The sequence below is a fragment of the Numenius arquata genome, chromosome 2, assembly GCF_964106895.1.
Source record: "Numenius arquata chromosome 2, bNumArq3.hap1.1, whole genome shotgun sequence".
Lineage (NCBI taxonomy): Eukaryota > Metazoa > Chordata > Aves > Charadriiformes > Scolopacidae > Numenius > Numenius arquata.
In genome coordinates this window covers 86,798,335-86,823,906 of record NC_133577.1, presented here as the reverse complement: position 1 = coordinate 86,823,906, position 25,572 = coordinate 86,798,335, and the positions used below count along the sequence as shown (strand labels likewise).

Genomic DNA, 25,572 nt, shown 5'->3' with positions numbered 1-25,572 from the left:
TCTGCAGTTACAAATCAGACTCCGGCATATCAGGCATATCTGCCATCAGGTACCCAATACCATAACGTCCATTTGGAGCAGTGTCCAAAGTTGGTGACCCAGTCTGTTTTCGATAAATGTTTTTGCCAAAATTTGGAGACGGCACTTCACTTGGACTCTTCCCATGAATCAGACTTGTATTGTCCCCCTCCAGATTAACAGGTTCCTTTATTATCCGGCCTCTTTTGTAGGACACAGATGCCAAACTACCAGAGCTGTCATCGATAAGGTTGCAACGACGCACCATGAAGACTATCGGGACTGGCAGTATGGCCAACACCATCAGAGATATACAGACTATCATTCCCCATGTTGGGTAGCTGTGGAACTCTTCTGTAGCCTGAGCAATTCAAGAGAAAAACTATTAATACATCTTTACTTAAAAAAAGCAAACCTGCAGTCCTCACCAAGGCCTGCAGTTTTCAAACACATACTCATCTTTTTGTCACCCTGAACCTACAATGTGCAGGATCCAACTATGGATCTCAAATTTGAACAGTCATGGGAGATGCAGGATTGCTATCTCTCTGCCAGCAAGCAGGATCAAAACACTGTCCCACAGTTTCTGAGATGCTCAGAGCACTCTAGCAGAACCCAAAACAAGATTTTCACATTAGGCTTTCTGCTACGTTTTTCTGTAGTTCTTTCCTGATCCTTTAAAGGATGTTCAGAACAGACAAGTGTGCAGTGGTATCTGTAACTGTGCCTGGAAAATAAGCCCTTGTTCTGTAGGCTAATGGCTGGTCTAGTCAGGGGCTGCCTCAGATCACCCAGTGAAATTGTTCCACTTGGTATAAACTTCATGTAATTCTAACACATTTCCTAGGGCAGTGACTGCACCCCACACCTCTACTGCACCCCAGAATTATTGGCCAACAGACTCAGTTTCCCTAGAAGCAAAATTAACATTTAATTTTACACACAGAAAGGAATGGTACGTTTGGTATTCTACGGTATTTTTCTTTCTAATTTTTGAGTGCAAGAATCAAACATAACAAGAGCACTTTTCTGAGAATCCTGAGAAAGTAGTAGTGGCTGTCTGTAGTAAAGGCAACCTCTTTTGTAGTCAAACCTACAATTTACCTGTCTTGGCTGTTCATTTTTTTTCCACTAGCTAATTTGGACAATTGTCCATTCAGAAGGGTCCCTGAGATTAATTTCTCTGACATTTCACTCTCCCTGTATTTTGTATGACAAGCCTATAGAAACAGCTGAGGGCTGGTAAGCCTAGAAGCTAGCAGAACTCTTAGGAGTTACCTTGACTGAATCTCTTTTTGGAGCCAACATGCAGCACTGACTCTGCTGTTCACACAGACAAGTTTTTTTGAAAATCAAACATTCTTATCAGTGACAGGTTTTAATGCAGCTGTTACCTACAATGTGATATGTGTTCCCAAAGGGGAAAACTTATGACATGGCTAATCTCAATATTTAATTCCACATAATGATTTATTCAGTGTTATCACCCAACTATTTTCTGCAGTAAAATAAAATTTAATGAAAGTAAACTTCTCCCACCATTAAGAATTTCTTCAACATACATCAACAAACTAAAAGTTACAAAAAGCATGAAAGTTCATGTCAAGAAGTTATATTTCACAGCAGAACTACTCTAAAATTTAAAAATGGTTGGTTTTACATTAATGTTACTAGAGATAAAAATAACCATGTCATTATTTATACTGATTTTTAATTACTAATTGCAAATTTTTTGTCTTTTCATGTACTTCTGAAATACTTAGATATGATCATTATGATAGTGATGGCATCTGTTATATACATACCATATCTTCAATCCAAGCGTTGTAACCAGGAGGACTTAATCCCATTTGGACAATGCTAGCTACCAGCAAACATAACAATACTATAGGTGAAACATACTTCCACATGTAATAATAATACTGGCTTGGAGAAAACCCAAGCATATCCTTCAGATCCTCCATAAATCTGTGAAGGGAATAAAAGTTTATTGTTAGTGAGTACACTGAGATTTCAAGTACTATAATTGATAAATAGCACCTAATTTGAGTGAACATACACACTGAAAAAATGCATGTATAGAAAGGGCTGCAGTTTAGATTAACTGATGGGATGAAAAATAGAGCTTGTATTACTAGTTCAGAACAGATGAACAGAAGGAATCGCTACACAGCACAGTGACATAGTAAACTGCTTGATGGACTCTGCTGGAAAGATATTTAAACTCACCTTTCTTTTATAAAGTTCTTTTTTACATCTAATATTCTCTACAGGGCTGTTTACTGAGGCATGTGTCATCACTTTTGAGGACATATAAAACCAGCACATCTTACAGATTCTGCAAAATCATTTTCAAACCCACATGTGTGCTGCAGTGTAAAAAATAACATTATGCATAAGCTATGGTTTACATCATATAAATTGCTGAAATAAAACTTTGTTAAGTTTTAAATCTGCCTCCTTATGCCTCAAAATTCCAAGTTACGATATGAACAAAAGTCCTATTTTTGTATTCTTGACGGAGGAGTATGTGGTTCCAGAGCCAGTAGAAAAAGAGAGAATATTTTTAGAGTTAATTCTTTTGGAGTGTGCACAAGCACCAATTCTGTTTTAACTCCCTTGTGGTCCCACTCCCTTTTGCAATGTGTGTCTCAAAAAAGCTCTTATAGCAATAAATATGTTTTCAAAGCTGTTGCACATGTGAAGGTACTGTCATACGAACCCTCAAAAATTTTTTTGAACAGTATAGTTTGGGGTATTCTATCCTTTGTTTACACTGCAACGAAACACATCGTTAAAAAGAAGGTGAATTTACCGTTTGTGCCCTTTATAGATAGCCTTTTCTTTCTAGGATCTCCAGTTCCTCATCCAGTTAAGCATAACTCATTATTTTCACTTTAAAGTCTTTCATCATCTCCATCCTACTTATCCTCTTTTAAAAGCTACCAAGCTCCTTTATCCTCCTGATTCCAGCATAGCAGGCTTTCCCTCCTGACTACAGGGATTCAGATGTCTTTTTTTCTATCCTTTAGCTGTAATCCCTTTGGATGCAATGGGTTTACCTTTTCTACCTGATCCAAGACAATGTGTCTAACAAGGTATATAAATGGATCTTCATCTATGATTATGACCCCTTGGTGCTATCACAGTCAAAAACAACCTGAGGTTGTCGATTCTGGCAGTTTTTGCAAACAAGAATGCTAGGTTCCTGAAGAAGGATATTCTGGAGAAATATACATCCGAACAAATATTAGGAATACTCCACGGGGAGGTTCAGATGGCCATTACAAATGACAAATCTGGCTGTTAACTTTTCCCTATATCCTGTCAGAATCCCTTCTGAAAACATGAATCAACTGTGCTCTGATTTAGAAGCAAAGTATTACCCTATTTTAGCTATTCCGAAACACCAACTTCCTCAAAGCTATCTTGGTGACTTTTGATATGTCTACCTCCCTTCACAGTGGAATTCTACCTGAGTGGACATTACCAACCTGATACCCAAGTCATTTGTTTAATCTTTTATTCTATGTGTAAAAACATCTATATGGTGTTTTCCTGTCTATGTGATCAACTATAGGATTATACATGTGGCCCAAGTGGGAATTCTTCCTTAATGAGTAAGTAGACCAGGCACTACTTGCGTAGAGAAGAAACAATGTCTGGAAACCATAAAACTGAATTTTCTTATTATAGTTTTATCTCATTATTGCGAGGGACTGGCTGATTAATTGGATTGAACAAGTGAAAAGTCAAATGAAAACCCACCCATTCTATGTCACCCTTTGTACATGCAAAGGAATCACAGATGTTTAAATTACTTCAACATGCTAGCATAGCATACTTTGTTTTATCTGTGGATGGCATGAGTTATTTTTGATACAAGCTCTTCTATTCCTTAAAACACATTCTGGTGATTTCTGTCTTAAGACATAAAAAAATTAGAGGGACTTGATGGTCTTTTCTCTTCAGCCATCATTGACAGAAGGTCACTTAATTTCATTGTCAACTGTGCTGCTTCCAACTAAGTTTTGACCCAATTCTTTCCTATAATTTCCTCTATTTCCTCTCTCTCAACTAATGCAAAGAACAATTGCTACAATACCGCAAACTAAAACTAGCTCAAACTGAAAATTCCTTATTGTTACTGTCACTGGAGTTTGCTTTGGTCCTCTCTCAGGCTGCCTGGAATACTGCAGATCTGTTCAGAATACTCATCCTCATCTGCTGCTTAGACCATGGTTATTACTTCCTGAAATCTTTCTCTTGCTGTCTTATTTCTATATAATTTCATCATACTTGTGTATCCAGCTTCCTTTCTAACTTTCTAATTTTGCCTCTTTTACTGCATTCTCCTCTCTTTGGATCTGCTGCAATTGCTCTTTAGGTTTCACTATACTGTCCTGATGCAGTATATCTTGCTCAAAACCTGTCTTTAAAAACAGATTAGGTTCATGTCCAGATTGACCCACTTTCTACTTACTTGTATTTATGTGTACACCACAAATGCTTTGCACAATATAATTAAAATAGTAATAATTATTGTAATGAATAATGTTGGTACGGACAGGGAAATATGACTTACTTGTCTATTCCATAAATTCGTGTGACTGCAATATTCTCCAAAATGACCACAATAAGCAGGGGCAGAGTAGCTGAGTAGTCATCAAACATCGTCACAAAATAATTTCCAGAGCGCTGCACAAAGATCAGTCCAATAAAAAATGCTACCAAGCAGCAGATCACTGGAGTAAAGGACAGAAATGTGAGCTATAACAAAGTTCCATAGACAAAAAAAGCAAATAATGAGAGTTCAAAACAGCAAAGATACACTTTCATGCATTATTTTATATATTCAAAGTTGATAACATTTTCCCTTTTGAGGGGGGTGTCTCAATTTTAAGAACATTTGGAATCCTACCTATTTCCTACATAAAAGAAAAATTATAAAATTATAAGTAATTACTGGTATTGCCATATTACAACAGTCCTGATTAATTGTGACTATTTCTGATTAAACATTTAACTTAATGTGAATGCAAGGCTAAAATAAACAGAACTGGTAAGCTAAACATCATGCTACTTGGTCACTAGATCACTTTTTGTAATTTAGAACTTAAAAGGATCAAAGTTTCAGACTATGATTCTAAAAAATATAAAGGCTTTCCCTAAATAATTCACAGCACGGAACTTCCATTAGGATCTAACTAAATGTAACTGTGCACTAAGCAACAACATTTCTGACCTTTCTTTTGTATAGGGACAACCTGAAATATATTTCTTGAATGCTTATTTTTTACCACTGTATTCGTCAAGAATAGGCCTGAATGCTTAAGTAGCCATTAAATAAGTCGTATTTCAATAAACTGTAATTCTCCCACTTGATGTGCCCTTTTTTTTTTCGCCCACTGAGAACTTATGCTGAGGATACACCTAAGCAGTCTAAAATTAGGTGAAATTGATCTGTGTCAAAGTATAAAATATCCTTACAGAATATACCCATTCCATAAATCTCAGCTAATCAATTACTATTGATTAAAGTAGTGAAAGGAAGACAATGACACTTTTTTAAATACTGTAGTATAAGAACAATCACGTTTTTCAACCTTGTAGTAATTATGATTATAATGTCTTTCAGAGAATAGAAAATTAGAATTAAAGAGATCATTACAAATCAGTGTGAACTCCTAATGCAAGATAACAAAACCAAAAGAACACAGATTAAATCTCCTCAACCTGAGTTTCATTTTTCACACTGAGTTTTGTTACTGACTCTGAGAAAAAAGTTAGACCACCAGAACAGTGTGCATGTGAATTTAGAAATTCTTGTTATTCTTATGTTCTCCCATTGTGTCTTACCATTACACCCCAAAAATATGCATCTTTAGTTGTAAACTAAGGCTCTGGTAGGTATACTCACCATAACTTGGCACAATACTTGAACACAAAATAACTTTAAGCATATGAGTTGGTTTCCCTGAACTCAAGAGGGACTGAACTGGAACCATAGTGCAAAAAGTTGCATATGTGCTCATACTTCTGTAAAAATTGAAGATTTGTGGTTTTTAAGCACAAACTCTAGTGTAGGCATGATCCTTGTTAAATCCCACCAATACTGCATGAAGTATAAACCAGGCATTTCAATTTTATAATTAATTATAAAAACACGACATCAAGCTGTAATCCTCTGAGTACAACTGAGTTTAGCAAAAATCAAGCATGCATACCACTCAAAAAAATTACCAAAGGCAGTTCTTGAATATTCGTTCATCATAATAGCTGGTCTTTTTTTCAAACGCAGTAACAAGGAACTACTGTAATATGTTCCATTATTCCAGAGTAATGACTATATATCATAATATTTGCATATAAGCTTAGGAAGAACAGCTAATTTCTAAATGTCTCACTGGTTATTCAGTAAGAATTTAAGAGCTGATATAAAAACAAAAAAAACCAAACAAGTGCCCAGTATGTTAGGACTTCTGAAAAATCAGTTGATCTATCTTCATTGAGATATCTCAGATCTAGCAAAGCAAAAAAAAAAAACCCAACTCTTCTGTTAAATACTACTTATTAAGGTAAGGAGAGAGGTCAGGAAAGAGCAGTGCTCTGCTACATCAGGGGTTAACTCTTATAAAATACATTATTATTTCCTTCATAGAGTTAGACAATGTTAAAGCAGCTTATGTATTTTTTATTTTCTGTCACTTCTGTCACAAGTATTGAAAAGAAATCCGAATTTGTGTATAACACATCAAGTTCCTTGCAGCTGTTCTGAAGATTTTCAGAAAGCTAACTTTCACATTTTACGCTGATGCTTTATCTCAAAAAGAGAAATTGCTACAAGATCATCAGAGCTACATGAACAGGCTACACCTCAAATAACTTTGGGCATTTAAATAACATAAATTTTAAAAAAGACTAGACATCTTGTTTAAGACCCTGTCCACATCCAACAATGAAAAATATGTTCCTCTAGAGAGTAACTGTACTGATTTTGAACTTAATAAACATTTCATCATAAATTAAGATTTCATTTGGCTTACTTAGGAATGATTTGTAGTAATTTGCAATGTATTTTCTTTCTTTCCTTTTCCTTCGTTTCCCTGGTATGTAACACAGACTGGAACAGAAAGTATTCTGGAAGAGCTCAGAAGGACTGACCATACAGAAACTTGTACCAGAAATCCTCCATTAAAATTTAAGTTCTAGGAAGATCCTGTTCCCATAGCATTCAGGAAAAGATTTTATTTGCAAATATTAATGTGCCCGTGCATGGAAGTACAGTCTGGAATACAGTGATTTACTGATCTGTAAAATGTCAGCACTGAAAACTTTCATATCAAAAAACAAGATTTCATAGTCTTAAAAAAAAATTTTAGCTTGCTGCTCTAGTGAGAAAAGAAAGTTTGTGCAACTCACCAGTAAGAATTTCTTTCCTGACTTTGAAGGTATCAACAATAGGTGTGATGATGCCTTCAATGGTTCCAAACATACTTCCAAGTCCCAAATTTACCAACATGAGGAAGAACATGACTGACCAGAAGGGAGAAGCAGGGAAGTGGGTCATTGCTTCGGTAAAGGCAATAAAAGCTAAACCTGTTCCTTGAACTGCCTGTCAGTGAGAAAAAATCCACATGTTATTATTCATGGACAGTATTTTTTTTTTCCAGTGTGACAGTCTGATTTTGTGCTCATGCAATGTTATTGATTAAATCCAGAAGTTAGAGTGGGAAGCTGCAATCTTATACGCGATTCTTCCAAACCTGCAAACTTACCGAAATACTGGATTTGGCTAAGAATCTGTAAGTTGACTGGTATTAACAACACACTTCTTCCTTTCTTTCATTGATAATTTTTCAGGAGAGCTATTATAAAGGACTGCTACAAAATACACTCTATTCTCTCCAGTAAGGATATAAAGGACTTGGTTTCTATACCTATTTGTTTCAAATTTAAATGGCAGGAATAGCATATGAACTTTAAATGTCTAGGTCACCAATTTGACATTTTAGCTTCAGATACTGGTGCAACTACATCGAGGCCTGTTTATAACTGGGAGTCCCTCTGAAAAGTCTAGAAAAATAACTCTTCTTTTAAAGACCTGCATTACTGTAAAGATTTCAAATCAGGATGATATTCATTAAGCAATTATATAGTAAGTAAAAAATAACTTTTTTACTTTTTAGTGAAGTAGCATATTTAATTATTGTATCTTAACATTAGAAGACATTGGTTTGGGATGCTGAATAGGTACACCTCTGTTCAGTCTTTGGAAAAATCCTCATACTCAACTTTAAACCAGAACTTTAAAACCTCCCAAAGAGAGAGAAATATAATGATCAAACTGTATTATAAATCAGTGAAGACTATATTGAAATGTTGGACACAAAAGTCCTCAGGTGAGCTGGAATACAACTCTGCACAGAACCATGTTTTCATATGGATCGCTATAGGCGCACTGCTCACAGGTACACTGTACTGATACTCTGTGTAAATATACTTCACATTTTATTTCAGGCTCACAAATATTAATCCTTTCATAATCTCTGTATTTAAGACTTACTTATGACTCTCACCTTGTTAAGTTCATCTTCAATTTGGCAAGATTTCAGACCGAGAGAATCAAACTCTTCTTCTTTAACTTTCTGAATAATGTCATAAACTAAATTGTAATCTTCTGCTGTAATGCTTGAGAAATTGATATGATGTGGGATCATATCCTGGCTCAGATTGCCTATTTTCAAAAGTTTTAAAATCTTCTCTGAATTTCTGTAAAACACAATAAAACGGAGAAATCAAACTCAATGATCTATGTTAATTCATAAATGAAATATACCATAAAAATAATAAAAAAAGAAATGGATATTCATACTGGATAACACATTTTTCATTTATGATATTGGCTTTGAAGCCCAGAACTGCAAACACCACCAAAGTTGCCAGCACAGAAGTGAAAAAATTGATGAAGGACACCAGTACAGCATCAAAATGGCAGTTGTTGTCTCTCTTGTTGTAGCTTGAAAAGGCAATGACTCCACCAAATCCAAGCCCTAAGGCAAAGAACACCTGAGTAGCAGCTTCTCTCCAGACCTTGGGCTCCAGCATTATTTCAAGCTGTTTGAAATTAGATATAATATATGTCAGCTATAAAATGCATTTCTATTATATGAAAGACAACAGAAAAAAAAACAGGAAAACAAGCTACATCATAAAATGCCAGTATTCCACTACAAATGTATTTTCATTATGATATAATGACAGCTGAATGTGACACCTAAAGTTGAGTGAACTTATGGTCCAGAATGTCTATTTATTTTATATGATATAATCCTTAAAGAGAAACATGCTATACAGCATGTTCCCAACAATGAGACACTACTGGAGCTATACGATCACTGAAATAGTAGCTAGTTAAACTGAGAAATAAGAGACAACATCCATCTTTTACTTTTTTTTTTTTTAACAGTATTTACTGTCTTTTTTTGTTAGAGTGTATGTATTGACAGTTGTTAGAATCAAGATGTATTTTGGGATGATCAACTCTCTTATAAATGCAATAAGTAAGTTGAAAGTTGCTTTGTAGCTACTTTTCCAAAAAAAACCAAAACAAGTGACTATGAGATATGCATGCTTATATGGAATTCTACTACATGCAAATATGTAAAGCAAAATGCAACATATGAAATAAACGCTGGCCACCACAATCTGTATAACCCATGAGTCAAATCTCCCTTAAGCCAGATGCCTTGAGCTTACACTAAGCTAAATGGGTCATGTATTTGAGGGATAACTAAGCCTCTTAAAAAATAATTGGACTGTATTGCTCAGATGACCATACTTCAAGAAATAAAGTTATGAGTCATCATCTTTCTATCTCAGATTCTTCTAGATACTGCATCATAAGAAAGAAGTACGTGAAAGATTTAAACATTAGATTTTTGATTTAGTCTAAAAGATTTTAGGGAGAGACCTTTGAAATAGAGGATCAACATTTCTGTTTTACAATATGAACACAGTTCTAACCAACTATAACAGAGAAAGACAAAATTACTACACCTTTATAGACTTGGCAGGCCAGTATGTGTTGAATTCCTATGCCAACATAAAATTCTTTAAACTGAAGCTTTGATTTAAATAGCTTTCTAAAAAGCAAACTCTTTTCTTCACTTTTGCTTTTATACAGAAAGGGAATGCAAGAAGTATGTAGCTGATTCAGGGCCTCCATTCATTTAACAGTGACCTTACATCTGTGCATGTTAACGATTTTTTTTTAACCCTAGGCTTACTGAAAACAGTTAAAACTAAAAAGCATAAGCATAGACGTCAGCATCATTAGAATAACTGTCTTACTCCAAGGAAAAAAAATCTGCTATTTTTGTGATAACATTTTAAAAAATTTTCCACTTTCCCAGAAAAGTATAATACTTATGATTGGTAGCAGACACCTTATTTATTCATTTATATATAGCAAAAATACAATATATTTGGAAAACAATAGCTGTTTATGGCAATAAACTCATTCCTGACTTACAATTTTTGTTATAATTACAATGCACAAGTAGCTACTGCAGATAGTTCAATCTGCCTGAATCACAAAGTCATGATAGAGCTTTTCCACTAGAGGGAGCTCGAGGAATAGTCTTAATTTTACCAAATCTGTCAACGCTTTTAGTATCGAAACACTTCTCTCTTTCTTCAATATACCATTTGGTATCATCCAAGGTAGTACATTTCCAGATACACATTGCGTAACACTTCAAAATAAACTTGTAATTGATTTGCTATTATATTTCCTGTGAAATTCTGGGGGGGTCCAGTGTTTAAGCTTCATGAAGTCCTACAGTTTCATTTCAGTAGTTCATTTCAGTGGGCTTTTCCTATAGCTTTCTTTAGGTCCTTCCTAAAGGTTATTATTTAGAATTTCTGCTTTGTCCATTAACCAGACCAAACAGAGAAATTCTCCCATTCTTCATTAGCCCTGTGCTCTCACACCTGCACCAATATGTGCCAGTCCTCTGCTGTGCTGACACAACTCTTCTGTGGGAATGTGTTGTGGCCATCTGTGGTCAAAATGTGGCCTTTTGCTGAACTAATTGAGGCTGAAAAGATGTTCCCCCCTCCCCTTTCATGTCTATCTACCTGGACTATTTTCAACCCAGAGCAGTTTAGCAGTCGTTTTTACAGCCTGCCTGCCCAAATAAACTGTTAGCACAATGGAGCCAATGGAAACAACAACAGGTGGGGGAGTCTGAATTCCCTCAGGTAGTCCAAATTAGTGCTCAAGTACAGAAACAATCAGAGATTATAATGAAAACACTTTTGAAGGTTTTTATTTACATATACTGTATGTGACATACAGGACCTGTAACCTCAAATTTAAACCACAACTTAAATTTTGAGATACAGAACTGGAAACCAGTAGAAAAAATGGAAAATAATTTTCCTTCAAGATCATTTATCTGAATCTTTGAAACAACTGCATAATTAACTTAAAACATAACTATAAAGCAAGCATCAGCTGCAAGTTATTTTAGATCTAACTCAGGAAAGATGAAATGGTGAAGAGGTGTTGGTATTCAAGGGGAGTTTCAGTGTTTATGTTCCCTAAAGAAAGTATTATCACTGTGAATGAGAAACCAAATTATAACTTCAAGAGGTCTGTATTCCATCTCTGCTATAGACTTCCTCTTCACCAGCAAGCACTACATATGATTTCCCAAAGAATCCTCAGAATCCCAAAGATTTCCTCAGATTTCCCAAATTTGCCTGAGCAGCCTGCAAGTTCCCACAGAACCTCAACTCTCTAAAGCGGTAACAGTGAGTGAAGCAGAGCACAACTGCGCATCACAATGCAAGAAATAACAATGTGATAGCTAACAAAGGTCATTTTTATGGGATGACAGTTCTCCACAGATTCAAAACACCTGGAATCAAAACAACTGACAACACCTTGTCATCAGGCATTAGCCACTATGTGCACTGATTTTAATCTTCTTATTTGGCTTTCATTTTTGAAAAATCAGTCCTGTTCTGCTCAACTGTATTGTGAAATGGACTTGTTGGAAAGTCCGTTTCATAATACAATATGAAGCCCAGCATCATGCATTCCTGAGTATGGTTGTGACTACTCAAACATGCTGTTCCTGTAGTATAGATGCAGTTACAAGCATTTGAGATGGGTGTGGGTAGAATTTAGATCTTCAGGCTAAACAATGATTTGTAACATCTCTTCTCACCTCTGTAGTTATAAAATTGAAAGTTCTGTAAGACACATTCCTGGTAAAAATTTAGACAGTAAAAAATGCATGTTTAGACCTGCTGCTATCTTGGCATGACAACCATAAGAAACATGGTAAGGAAAGCTGAGTGGTGAGTATTTACATTACTTTAATACTAAAAGACAGGTCTCATGTACTTTGAGTTACTGTGCAAATAGCATTACCTTATTTCTAAAAAGGAGCAAATTCATCCTCTTTCAAAAGGGACCAGTTAATTATGCAAAGCCAAGACAACGTTCAATATAAGGCATTTTACTGTGACATCCCAGAACTAAGCATTTGAATCCTACAGAATGGCAAGATTTAAGATTCACTTCTCTTCTCAGTATTTGTAGGTTTCTAAACATCCTGAATTCTGTAAATAGCACTGTCAGTTGCTTCTCTTTGTAAAGGCATCTAACTCTGGGAACCCTTCACCTAAGGGAGGTAACTCTACTTGGACCCTGGGAACACTTAAGAGCCTTTGGACCTTAGGGCTTGATATTACGCCACTGAGGTCAACAACAATTTTGCAATTTAACCAAACAGAAATATGGCCAAACGTTCTATGAAGACAGTAAGCTTAAATGAGAGCATTCATAAATGGTCAAGTTGCCACTGAAACTTTAATACACTGCAAATGGATATTAAGCACCTACCTTAGGTGTGAACATGTGACGAATTCCATCCACTGACCCATTAAGGAGCAGTCCTCTTATCAGAAAGCATAAAAGTACCACATAAGGAAAAAGGGAACTAAAATACATAATCTGAAAGACATTAAGAAGAAATTTAACATGACATCAATGGATTTTATTTTCAATAGGTTCATTCACCACTCAGTATCTTTTGGATATATGACTGAATTGATAATCATATGCTCTAAGAAATATGCAGAACACTTCCCCACTTCCCATTCCCCTTGTCTGTGCAGAAGAAAGCAAAATCACATGACTGTAAAATAAATTCTGTACTGTACTAAAATAATACAGTCGCCACTGTGTTGCCTAACAAACTGCTGAGCTTCCAGGGAAATTCAGTATGAATTCAATGAGATGATGAGGACAGAAGTAGATTGTTTTAGAAATGCTTCACTTTATAAATGCACAATTTTCAAGTACAAAGTATGGTAAAGATACGCAGCATGAATAGAGACTCATTCTGTCTACAGGAGAGAAGACAAGAGTCAATGGAAAGTACATAACCAATGGATTCAAATCACTAAGTTATGCTGACTGCCAAAACAAAAAAAAAAACAGTAATCAAATATGGTCTTTTTTTTCTCCATCATTGAAAAGCAAATCTATTCTCTAAAGCTTAGTAAAATTATTCTCTTGCTAAATTTGCTAGTTGTTTCCTTATCTAAAATACACTAAAGAGGTCACAGAAATTTCCACCTCAGTGCCCAACTTTTTAATAACGCAGAATTTTGCTATTAGAACAGATTATTATTCGTCTGAAAATCCCACTGAGATCATCAGAGCTCACAAATCATTCACCAGCCAATCCAGCTGGCCGCATGGAAAGGTAAGAAGACAAGGTGACATACTCAGATGCAAAGGGAAGGTTAGTCATTAGACAAAAGAAACAATCCAAAATCCTGAAAAGCAGCTCTATTAATGACAGAAGCATGGATACTAATGACAGTAACAATAAAAACCAGTAACAATAAAAATGGCAAGGCATTTTAAGGACCTGGGTGCACTGCAATCATGGAAATGTAATTCCTTAGCCATTCAGAAACACACAGACTTAAGCTGCATATTAAAGCTGAGGTACAGTTCCTTGCAACAGTTACATTGATAAGAACAGAAATTACTATTCTTCAGATCTCAATTCCCACTAAATTACTACAATTCCCACTAAAACTACTACAATTTTAATGCTTAACTACTAACATTCCTCTACTCAAGATAATACAAATCCTGGGGTGAGTCACAGCTTCTAACCTGCTCCTACAGATTTCATGAGAGAGTAAACAGAAAGTGTGGTGAAGAAAACTGTTGTGAAATGTTCGAGTAAAACACTTGTCATTGAGGTGAACAGTCTACTCACTTTGCCTGAAGACTGAATGCCTTTGATCATGGCCAGGCACACCATGACCCAGGCAGCCAGCAAGCAGATAGTCATCTTCCAGTTTAAACCCCCACTCTCTGACAAAGAGCTGGAAATATTCAGTGCTTCTCTGTACCAGTAGTAAGTGGTTGCAGAACTTTTTTCACACTCCGGCTCCACAACTGTCAAGAGATGTTAGCAAGTAAACAATGGGTGCAGGGAGGAAGTATTTTCCCAACATTTCGTAACAATGTTCTACTGATTCTCAACATCTGTAATTGTGCTGTCATCATTTACTGAGAAACTAAACTCACAAAGAGTCTTCAGACATTCTCCAAAATAAAAAGTAACTGCTCTCAGTGAAAGTTCTGGACAGATCTTTTCAAAACACCATTTTGGGATAGTGTATTCCTCGGTACATGGTCAACCCGAGTCCTAGGCGGAATTTATTTTTCGCTTAAGTACTAAATAGTAGGCAGGCCTAGATGAAAGCATACATTCCATTTATCACACAAAAGATTAGATTACCTACATATGATACTGTGATTTATATACTATGAAAAGTATCTCTCTGAAATTGAACACAATTTTAAAAATATATGGAAAACAAATTATCAATTGTCTCTTCTTTGATATGACATTCAAATCAACAAGCACTTAATTACTATGATAAATGATAAAATAATAACATAATGGTACCAAAGTGACAAGGGAAGGAAAAAATGGCTCCTATACAGCTATGTTAAATGGAAGTCACTATATGTATTCAAGAAGTGATTTTTTGATTATAGTGTAACTCTGCTTTACTCACATTACCGAACGGTTTAAGCAATTGTGTGTATCTAGACATATAACACATATAAATAGAAATAATTAAAGGAAAATATTTATGTAACGTTTTTATAAATTATTTGTATCTGACAATCAGTCATACCTCTAAGCTAGGTCCTGAGTCAAGATTAATTAATGAAAAGGAAAAAATATACTCATTTTAAGAAACCTAACACAGGTGTCAGATCTTCACAGAAATAAACTGATAAAAATGACAGGATGTTATCAAATATAATACTTTTCTGTGTTTAAGCTTAGTTCAGATGACCTCTGCCTAAGTTAGGCTAGTGCACTATATCTTAATATTCAGGCAGGATAACAGTACGTAGTAAACAAACACTGTGGCTCGATTAATGGACAATAGCTTGTGAAATAAAGTCAATTTGACTGTGTGCCAACATTCACATACACTGATTATTTCAAACAACTGAAGCAAGCAACTCTGGCAAAGACACTATAAAAATGTACAACATTTCAAATGTCTCTGGTTATGTCCTTTACTAAAGGGGTAAAAAAGCACAAAAGGTAAAGAACATGTAAGATCTGAAATAAAAAGAAATGAGAAGTGTTTCCTATTTCAAAAGTAAAAATAATTCAAAGTGTGTAACTATTACAAGATAATCAAAAACAAGTGATAAGGAACTTTTAATGTTGTTGTATAGTATGTCCATTTGAGACCTACTCACTATAGCAACAAACCAATGACCAGTTATCTAATTTGTATTGGTTTACAAAGCAAATAAATGATATGATAAAAGCATTAATTGATGTTTACAATTTTCCATTTTCTGCTTTGTTAGCAATGCAACACTTTTTGCTTTGTTGCCGGGAACTACCCTACTAATTGAAATGTAGAAATATCCTTCTTCCTCCTTTGTTTTTCACCAAGAAAGGATAAAAAGCAGTATCAAAATCAGAAATTCTTTTTTTTTATGCAACACACTAAATAACACTCTCCTAATTTCATTACTCTTTAAAATGCTGTTGACAGTGATGTTGCTTTCCAAATACAGTGTATTTATCTGAGATTAGGTTTCTTGTTGTATTTTTTACAAGTATTATAATGTGACATCTTATTAAGATGCAAAACCATCCTTCCATACAACACTTTTTGACAGAAGTATCTTTTACTTGTATTTTTTCTCCTTTTTCCTTGAAAATGTAAAGTTTTATATATTTCCTATGATTTTTTTAATAACATTAATATAAACTTACAGGTATGAGATGCATTTTTAACTAAAGGACATTGGTCCCATGGTAGTGGATGCTGAAAAGACTGGGAAAAGTAAAACAGACTCCACCCAATAATAACATTGTAGTACAGGGCCACAAAGAAACATACCTATAAAAAAAAGAGACATACCAAAAAAGTTACATTTATGAATTACACTTTAAAAAGAAAAAAAATCCCTACTGAACTTCTGCATACTTCTGCACATCAGCCACTGAACCTAATTTTAACTAAAATAAGTCAGAATACGAACCAAATGGCTTGCCCCATCAAAGTACCTGACATTTTCTGAATTTTCATTTTTCTCTGTATTTATCATGGAACATTTACATTTTTACAGGCTTTTTTCCTCTGGAAGACTACTCTGTTGCCTGGTTCCTAATTTCAAAACAACCACACAATACAAGTTGACTGGTTTTACAGACACATCTGTATTAATACTTTTAATGTACTGATTTCAGTCTTCAGATCTTCCAAAACATTGTCAACTGACCTTGAAGCCCAGCTATAAATCAGTGGCCTTTTCCTGCGCAAACCAGTAATTCTAAATCATACAGACTGAAAACAAACTACATGAGATTAATGTTAACAACTTACTACGCAGCTTGCAAATCCAATTCCCCCAAGTTTGGGGCTGATGTAATTCCACACACCAATACTCCCTCGGCGGATCCTCTGCCCCACAGCAAGCTCCAAGAAAAAGAGTGGAATTCCTATTATCAGTAGCAAGATTAAGTACGGCACAAGATAGGCACCTATGAAAGGAACAAAGTATAAATCAGAATGAGAGGGAGAAAAGTCAGAACTTGACACAAATGTGAAACCTTCTAATAGCTTCGAGTTTGAATTAGTGTCATTCACTACAAAGCTTTTATGATCACATGCAAAGACTAATTTTACCTGACTCTTGGCCATACATCTCCTAAGATATGAAAAGCCCAGAGACATCGAATTTCTACAGTACTGTAACATTTTGAGGCATATCTTACTGAAAGTAAGTTATTATGTAAACTAGTTGTTTGCTTGTGTGAAATTTTGAGCATATGATCAAACTTCTTAGAGATACAGTGCTGAATCTCTTAGAGATTCCAGAGCTGAATCAACATTTCTTAAAAAACTCTACACCTTGACTTGTAACAGGGCAGCAGGACTGAATTTGTAACGGAAATACAGAACATACTGTGCATACAACATTCTGAATTTCATCCAATCTTAAGTGGTTTCAGAAGACCATCCTGTTGATTTCTCCATGTGCATCTCAGATGCTCAGAAAGGAAATTTCACAATGTACAGAATAATGATTCTATCCAGCTAAGCAAGAAAATTGTTATCAACTCATTTCTACCAGGCTCCAGACAGAGACTAGAAACATGAGGTGGAAATGAAATGGAGAATTGTAGATCCATATCTTGCAGTACTCGCAAACTCTCCTTAAAGACATACTCGAAAATGTAACTGTTACTTCACTGTTAGACATGTATATGCAGAACAAGTCCTTTTTTCAATGTCTTACTCCCACGAAGTGGTCATATATAATTTTAACTTCAGGATGTATGCCCATTTATTTCAGTAAAACTAACTGCAAGCAAATGTATCCACACAGTAAGTGCACTGACAAGTTCAGAGCCTAACTTCCTCCTCGCTGTTGCAGAGTATTTAGGACTAGAGCTAACAAAACTTTTAGGCATCAGCAATTAGCAGCGTGGTACCTAACTTTGAAGTGGGTGGCTCTTATCCTGCAATATAGAGTACTGTGCTGGTTACCTAACCCAAAGGGCTTACGACTTTTGATTGCGACCACAGTAAGGCTAAAGAAAAGCACTTGAGAGATGCAGACTGCAGCATGTTGGAGCAAGCTACAAAGCAAAGATCTAAAGAACTCAGAAGCTTAGACTCAGAGCTAAGTAGCTGTATAATCAGGCTATTCATCTCTGTGATGAAAGAGAAGCTGAGCAAAGTTCAGAAACCAATTTGGGATTTATCCTCAAGTCCAGATAAGTCCTACTTTAAGTTTCTTCATCCAACATCAACTTTCTAGGGCTTTTTTAGGAGTCTTTCAAAGTATACTGTCATTTGCATATCCTGGGTAGATAGCTTATCTCATGGAATATGGTTTATTTCACGAAAGTTAAACTTTCCTAAGCTCTGCAGGAGGCCTCAGGTTTTCTGGTACCATACAGTCCTACTGAGTTCCACCTGTTATTTTGCTCTTCATGAAATAACCACAAATTGGACATGACCTTCCATTACATAAATCTTACAAAGATCCTAAGCATGAAGTAACAACAGTCTTGAGTCTAAGAAAAGTAGGCAAAAAGACAAAGGAAAGTAAATCTGAGAAAAACTAATGGTCAACCAGGTAAAGAATGTTGATCTTATTTACCTCACAGTCTATAGGCTGTTGTTAGCAGTGAAATAGCTCCTTGTATTTTATTTTCATGACATGGTAATATGATATGCAATGATACTGCCGGAGCAGCATGTGGTCAATGCCAAGCTCTGAACGGTTTTGAGGTTACAATACTCTCTCACAGAGTCAAACAGCATGGTCTATCTACCCATTTCAGCACAGTACAGACCATCTACTTAAGTATTATTTCTACTGAGGTAGCAGCTACATTCCCATTCAGTAAAGAACACAAAGGACTTACTTTCTACTGTGAAAAGAAAGACAACAGAGACAGAAGGAAATAAACATGAGGAAAACTGAGGAAGAGCAACAACCACATTCCAAAATGAGGGGGACTACCTATCTTAAGAATATGTAAGACAAATAATATCGTTAAATACCTTTGATTTATCATCAGCATTCTCTGAAAAATTCTGTGAGACAGTGTACCGTAAATTCACATCGCAAATGAGAAGCTTTGGCATCACTATCTTCAAAACTTTGGTCATACACTTAATTGAAAGCCAACAGCACATCGGTTTTTAAATAGTGTAACACTACTGTAAATGATACCTGAGGTCTTAATTAGACAGGTTGCATAGCTGAGCAGAGACAAGCCTAAACAGCTCAAAAACATTGGGGCCTAAGTGACTTACCCTGTGTCCCACTGGATGACTGTACTAGAGCAGGAACTGAACCCAGCTCTTCAGTGTCCCAGTCCACAACCTTAATCACAAGGCTGCAAAGTTAAGCACATGTTTAAAGACTGGGCTGACGTGGGTGTTTTATGGTGCATTATCAATGTAAGTTGCAAGATTTTTCAGTTAGATTCAACTAAATGAGTTAAATAAATGTGGTGTTAAATCCACATTACATGATACATGAGACAACTGTAATTCAGCGTGGGGAGCCAGCAGAGTTCACCTCTGTACTTCAGGGCTTGTGCAGAGCACCTGAAGCGCTGGTCTTCTGGTCATTCAAACCTGCTGAGCTCCCTTGTGATCTTGTGCCCCTCCCCAGAAGAAGGACAGAATGAAAATAGTGCATATATGAGTTCCCAGCATCTCTGGAGCCGTATTTTCTTTTGGCCTTCCCTTGAAGCTAGAGATACTTCAAAAACTGTAAGACATCTTCACTTCATTGTAGAACAGAATCACTATGGAAACAGCTCAGCATGTCTCTTGTTTGCCAATGCATGAAAACATGGGCCCTTGGAGTTACGATATTGAATAAGGATAACTTTAATTTGAATTAGAACAATAAACTATACATGCTGGCCTTGAACAGCATTCTACAATTAGTTATATTGTCTGCTACATCTGCCAGCTAAGCAGCCTTATGAATATTACAATTTTGTGCAGTTCAGGATCCCCAGGTCTCCCTTCTACATTTTCAAAATTATTCTACTGTAAAGCCACTTTTTTGTGTATTTAGGCCTTAAACACTGGCTTTCATATTATAAAAATAATCTCAACTTATAAGGAAAAAAAAAATATCTAAAAAATATACCTCATCCTTCTTCACTAGAATGAATGACAAAGATGCACCAGTTCCTGAAATCTTTTGAATGTTACTCCTGTGCACAGCTTTGGATTCTTAGTTTTTTTATTTAACCAAGCACTGTAATGGGATAAATGGTAAATTGTCTCTCGATATTAAAATATGTACTACACTGGGTGACATTATTGATAGAAAAGGAATATTAACATTGGTTGTGACTTAAGTTCTTATAAATGCTCAGGGGGAAAAATAATATAAAATGACATGATTCATAGTGATTAAAGAGTTGGAAATAACTTCAGAAGCAATAATGCAAGACATAACTATTAGCATCTTGATGCTAAAGAACTTTACTTCTCCTAGCCATTCTTGATGTAACCTGAAAATTCTAATAACTTTCCAGATTTGTTTCAGCTGCTGCTGTGCTAGTTTTAATTAAGTGTCTAGTGCCTGATTTAATTCTTATTCAATGAAGGTGGGCTTTACCACTCTCTTGAGGAGACATCCCAGTTCTTACTGCTTACTGTACACTTACTATTAGAAAGCTAGTGAGAAGCTGATATTCAAATGAAGATCAACTTATTTTCTATGTCAAATGTTAAAATTAAAGTTGTGACAAGTGGGCAACAAAACATTATAGGTTTACAGTCTACTAATGTCCTATAAGTGAAATAATTTACCATTACAAAATATAAACTGTGTTTATTAAGGAAACTCTGATAAAAGGGTTTATGTTTTATCTGTAGGTTTGTAGTCTATCTTACTGATAGGACAGTCTTCCTGTCACTAGTCTTTCACAGTTTAAGTATGTTCAGGTGTGTCTAATTACAAAACTGTGCTTAAAGGATGAAAATCCCCTTAGCCAATGAAGAATTACACTTGCAAAATAAAAATAAGACATTTTCAGCACACTGAAGTACAACTAGATTTTGAGTCTGTTAATACAGAACTCACAGAATAATACTGAAGTCATCAGTGAATTCAAGGCACTGTTTATAAATTATTGATCAAAAGCTAAATAATGAAGCCACTCAATCCATACGCAGTGCTGGAATACAAGGGAGTACTTGCTTTGCTCCCATTCTGCTTGTATTAGACAATCAAACTGTAGCTTCTAATGACTACTCAGTCTTTTAACAGTTTACATATTATTCCCTCAGCAGTTCCTAGCAATAGCTGCTGTGCTCTTTATAATACCACAGAATTTAACTGTTCAATGGGCTGTTATTTCAGTATAAAATCCAGACTACTTAAATGGAAAAACTCATTATGTGACTCTACCCATGTCAATCTTCTCTAAACATAATGGCAGGATAATCTGCTACAGATTTCCCTATGCTGCTCACAGTTTTTATATTTATCATTGTTTACTAGTTCTTTTGACTTTATACGTCACAGAGGTATTAAAGGCTGACCTTAAAAAAAGAAAAATCAGAAAGTTAATGCTCATAAAAATGCAAGAAAAAATCTTTGGGTGTGTAGACTCCCAATTAACACCTGCAACACTAGAAGCACCTTGTTCACTTGTCTTCATAATAACACTCACTATCAGTTACTCTAACAGAACAGCTAATTTCATTTGCTTTTGTTACTTCGACTATGTGAAAGTACCATTTTACTTCTGTTAATCCTAAAGGAAAAGGAAAACCAAGTAGAAAAAACTTTAAATATTTCCTTTGTTTGTTTGAAAGACGTGAAAGGTGTGCAAGCTATTCACCAGACGATAGCAATGAGCAGCAGGAAAATATAGGTCTAGTTTGTCACTGTTTATTAGCCTCACAGTAAGACTGGGTAGCCCTGAGTGGTTTATTTTTAAGGCTCACTATAGGAAGCTGAGGCAGCTCTGAACCTACTGTATGCTAACTAGAACTGTTACAGGAACACAAGAAATAAAGTGAAGAAAGTTGTTGGTAGTACAGACCAGACTCAGAAACAGAGATTAAAAACACACCTGAGGACATCCCAGTATCAGTGCAGTGATACACAAGTTACCTTTAAAAATGGTATTACAGATACCTCCCTGAAGCAGTACAGACCTCTGAAGTCAGGAGTGTTGGCATACACCAGGCCATAGCCATAACCAAACCCTATCTCTCTAGAAAACTGGGCAGTAAACACCCAGGTTTTTTCTCCACAAAATCCTCTAATAATATACATCTATTTGGGCTAATTTATCTGTGTCTTTTCTATCTTTCTTTTGTTGGTTTTGTTGTTCTTGTCACAGAAGTTTTTAAAAAAAGACAAAATTGAAGATTACGACATAGTTAAGATTTGCCTTCTCTTTTACTGGTGGCTTTGGAACATTTAATGTTGGAAGAAGCCTATGAAGGAAAACTAATGAATAACTACATTTTTTTTAGTTTCTTTTTCATTTAAATTTGAAGTATAGTTATTGGTTTACCAGTTTTCAATATACTTCCCTCACCTGATAGTAATTGCCAGCTATAAGTTCCTTAAACACAGGGAAGAAAAAGAAAAATGTTTGGACAAGCCTGAAGGTGGAGACCTAATCATATGATTCACTAGAAATAGTTCTAATGAAAATCCACAGAAAGGCTGTTTACCTTATACTCAGGGACGTCAACAGGTATTTATAGTCAAGCTTTCTCAGCGAAAGACTACAAAACAGTTCTGACATTGATATTTAGAATGGGTTGCCTAAAACCACTCTAATTTTACCTAAATGAAACATACATGAGATAGTATGTGTGTAGCAGAAAACTGGAACCTCATATAATAAGTGTGTGTAGGCTTTTTTGCCATGTGTTTGAACTCTTCCCTCCTTCCCCCTATTCTTTTACACACTTGTGACAATTATCTGCCCATCTGCACACATTAGCAGGCACCAACAGACTTTACACTTTTCAGTGGTTTGTGTCACCTTCTGCATCTTGCACTATGGTTAACCTGAAAAGCAAGGAAACTTTAGCTGTAACGATCACTTGCTTTTCTCTGTTGTTCTGAAGGTTTCAGTTCCCTAACATGGTGCAATATTATTGTTAAAAGCCAAATACATCCTTGTCTCAGCCATGTGCAGAAAACATTATGTCTCCACAGACTACCTTCCATATCCAAGTTCCTGCAATTACAGCAGACGGGAAAACATTTAACGTCAACCTGAAATGACTCCGCTTTCATTTTTTTCAAGTTTGATTAATAAAGGGATAATCCCTGAAGGTTGGGGGGGTGGGTTCTAAAATGTGAAATTATTAATTAAATTAATACGTTTATATCTGATATGAATTAAATTTGCATTCATTGGCAGAGTAACTTTAGGAGCCACTGACAGTATGAAACCAACAGCCTAAGGAGCATACCAACATATCTTTCCTGGTGGTTTGAAGGAGAATCCAATGGACTTGCAAAATTAGTAACTAACTACATTAAACACAGACTTTTAACAGGGATGCAACTATACAAACCAAACTGTTGTAATGTATTACCTTTGAGACTACATCTTGACACCATACTTAGGATTAAATGATACAGAATATAAACATTTTAATAGCTACATCTTTAAATATGAATCAGTTTCTTTTAAAAAATAGTTAACAAATGTATTCATTTTTTCAATTAGCAGTGATATGTGATCAATTCTATACTGTGTCTAGTAGATTAGATGAGATTGCCATCCACTGAAAAGCTACGGGCTTTGAGAAACTACATTGCTCTTTATTTTCTATTCTGTAGTTCAGATTCACCTTTTGTATCCTAAAAAGCAACAGGTTTGTTTCTAATTCAGCTAAGTAATTTGCTACAATAGGATGTGCATTAATGTAGTATAGTAGGGTACAGTATAGCATAGGATAAAACACTAATCCCACATTCACTGAGGAAGGAAGGTTTCCAGCCTCATACTTTATACTACATCCAAGACCACTGATGGACAGCTAACAAATAACCAGCTTGATGTTACTGTTCTAAGTGAAAGGTGAGTTGCTATTTAGGAAAATGGTTAACAGCACAAAACAGATGCATTCCCTTAATGTAATAATTTAAATTACTCATTATCAGTAAAAAAATTCTTTTTACTCATGCAGTGTTTTGTTGTTCTGGCAGAAAGTAAATCATCAGCAAATGGCCTAAGAGCTAAAAGCAATTAAAAAGTAAAGGCGTGAAGCTTAGCACTGCAAAATACTAAAGACCAAATACTGCTTTGTTCTTTAAAGTGGATGCAGATTTAATGCCTTGATTTATTATCCAAATAATATAAAGCACACTTTAGCACAAGAATAGCCAGGTCCTAAATAATGCAACCCGTCCATAAATGTGTGTTTTGCTTAGCCACTAATTTGACCACTAGTTAAGGTCACATCAAGAACTTTGTCTCCTAAAATGATGAAATGGAATCTTAGAAGAACCTGCTTTAACAGATGTGTCTCTCTAAATAAAAAGAATATAGTGTTTTCCTTATAGGCTCTTGCAGAAATAAAAAGAAATATCTGACATGCTGGAGCAGGTTTTCCTGTGGATATCTCTGCTAACCTTGAAATCTGAAAGGTTAGCTTCATCATTTAGCTACGACTAGCTATCACAAGACTTACCTCCACCATTTTTCTGACACAGATATGGGAATCGCCACACATTCCCCAAACCCACAGAAAATCCAACTTGTGCCAGAATATACTGGAGTTTGCTGTTCCAAGCAGGTCTTTCATCTTCTACATCTGAGCCTTCTTCAACATCTACATCTTTTTCTTCCTGATCATCAACCATAAGTTCACTCTTCTTAAAGGCATCATCTGAAGAATCTTCATTAGAGAGAAGGTCCTTAACTGACTCAATGACCTCATCATCTAGTTCTCTTTTTACTACCTTGCTGTTCTTAGGCATTTGTAATATGAGAAAAATAGTAAGGAAGTCAAGTTCAGCTGAGACAAGCTATTGGGCAAGTGCTGAAGAAAGCTCTCCCTCTGCTTGGCCAAAAATACTGAAGAAACAGACTGAAGACGATGCCTGATGAGTCCTTGATAGCAGGGAATCAAGAGTAAGGACTTTGGTTTCTGAATGTTTGTCCTACTGAAAGTATCTGTGAAAAAATAAAAAATTATATTATACTATTATGCAGAAGAAACAACTTAAAAATCATATGCTTTGGTTTACCCATTTCTGCTATCTCAATGATTTGACAAGAGGAGAAAAACAGAAGAAAGGGATGTTAAACCACTTTCAAATTGTAGGAATTAAGTTTGGTCTTAAATATTTATGTAGAACACATTTTATTCACTTGCTGAGGGTTTTTTGTTTTGTTTTGCTGTTATTTCCTGAAGACTAATAGGCTAATTGCT

At 35.5% G+C, this 25,572-nt stretch overlaps 1 protein-coding gene across 1 annotated transcript; it reads right to left on the bottom strand.

Moving 5' to 3' along the window:
- Nucleotides 1-7: 7 nt before the first annotated feature.
- Nucleotides 8-25,117, bottom strand: SLC6A15 (solute carrier family 6 member 15). Its single transcript, XM_074164406.1, has 11 exons — nt 24,829-25,117; nt 16,993-17,150; nt 16,380-16,506; nt 14,334-14,515; nt 12,938-13,048; nt 8,894-9,135; nt 8,598-8,790; nt 7,441-7,633; nt 4,604-4,763; nt 1,824-1,986; nt 8-379 (listed from the first exon to the last, which is right to left on the bottom strand). The coding sequence occupies exons 1-11, from the start codon at nt 25,115-25,117 to the stop codon at nt 8-10; spliced, it is 2,190 nt and encodes a 729-aa protein (XP_074020507.1).
- Between the last annotated feature and the right edge of the window lie 455 nt (nt 25,118-25,572).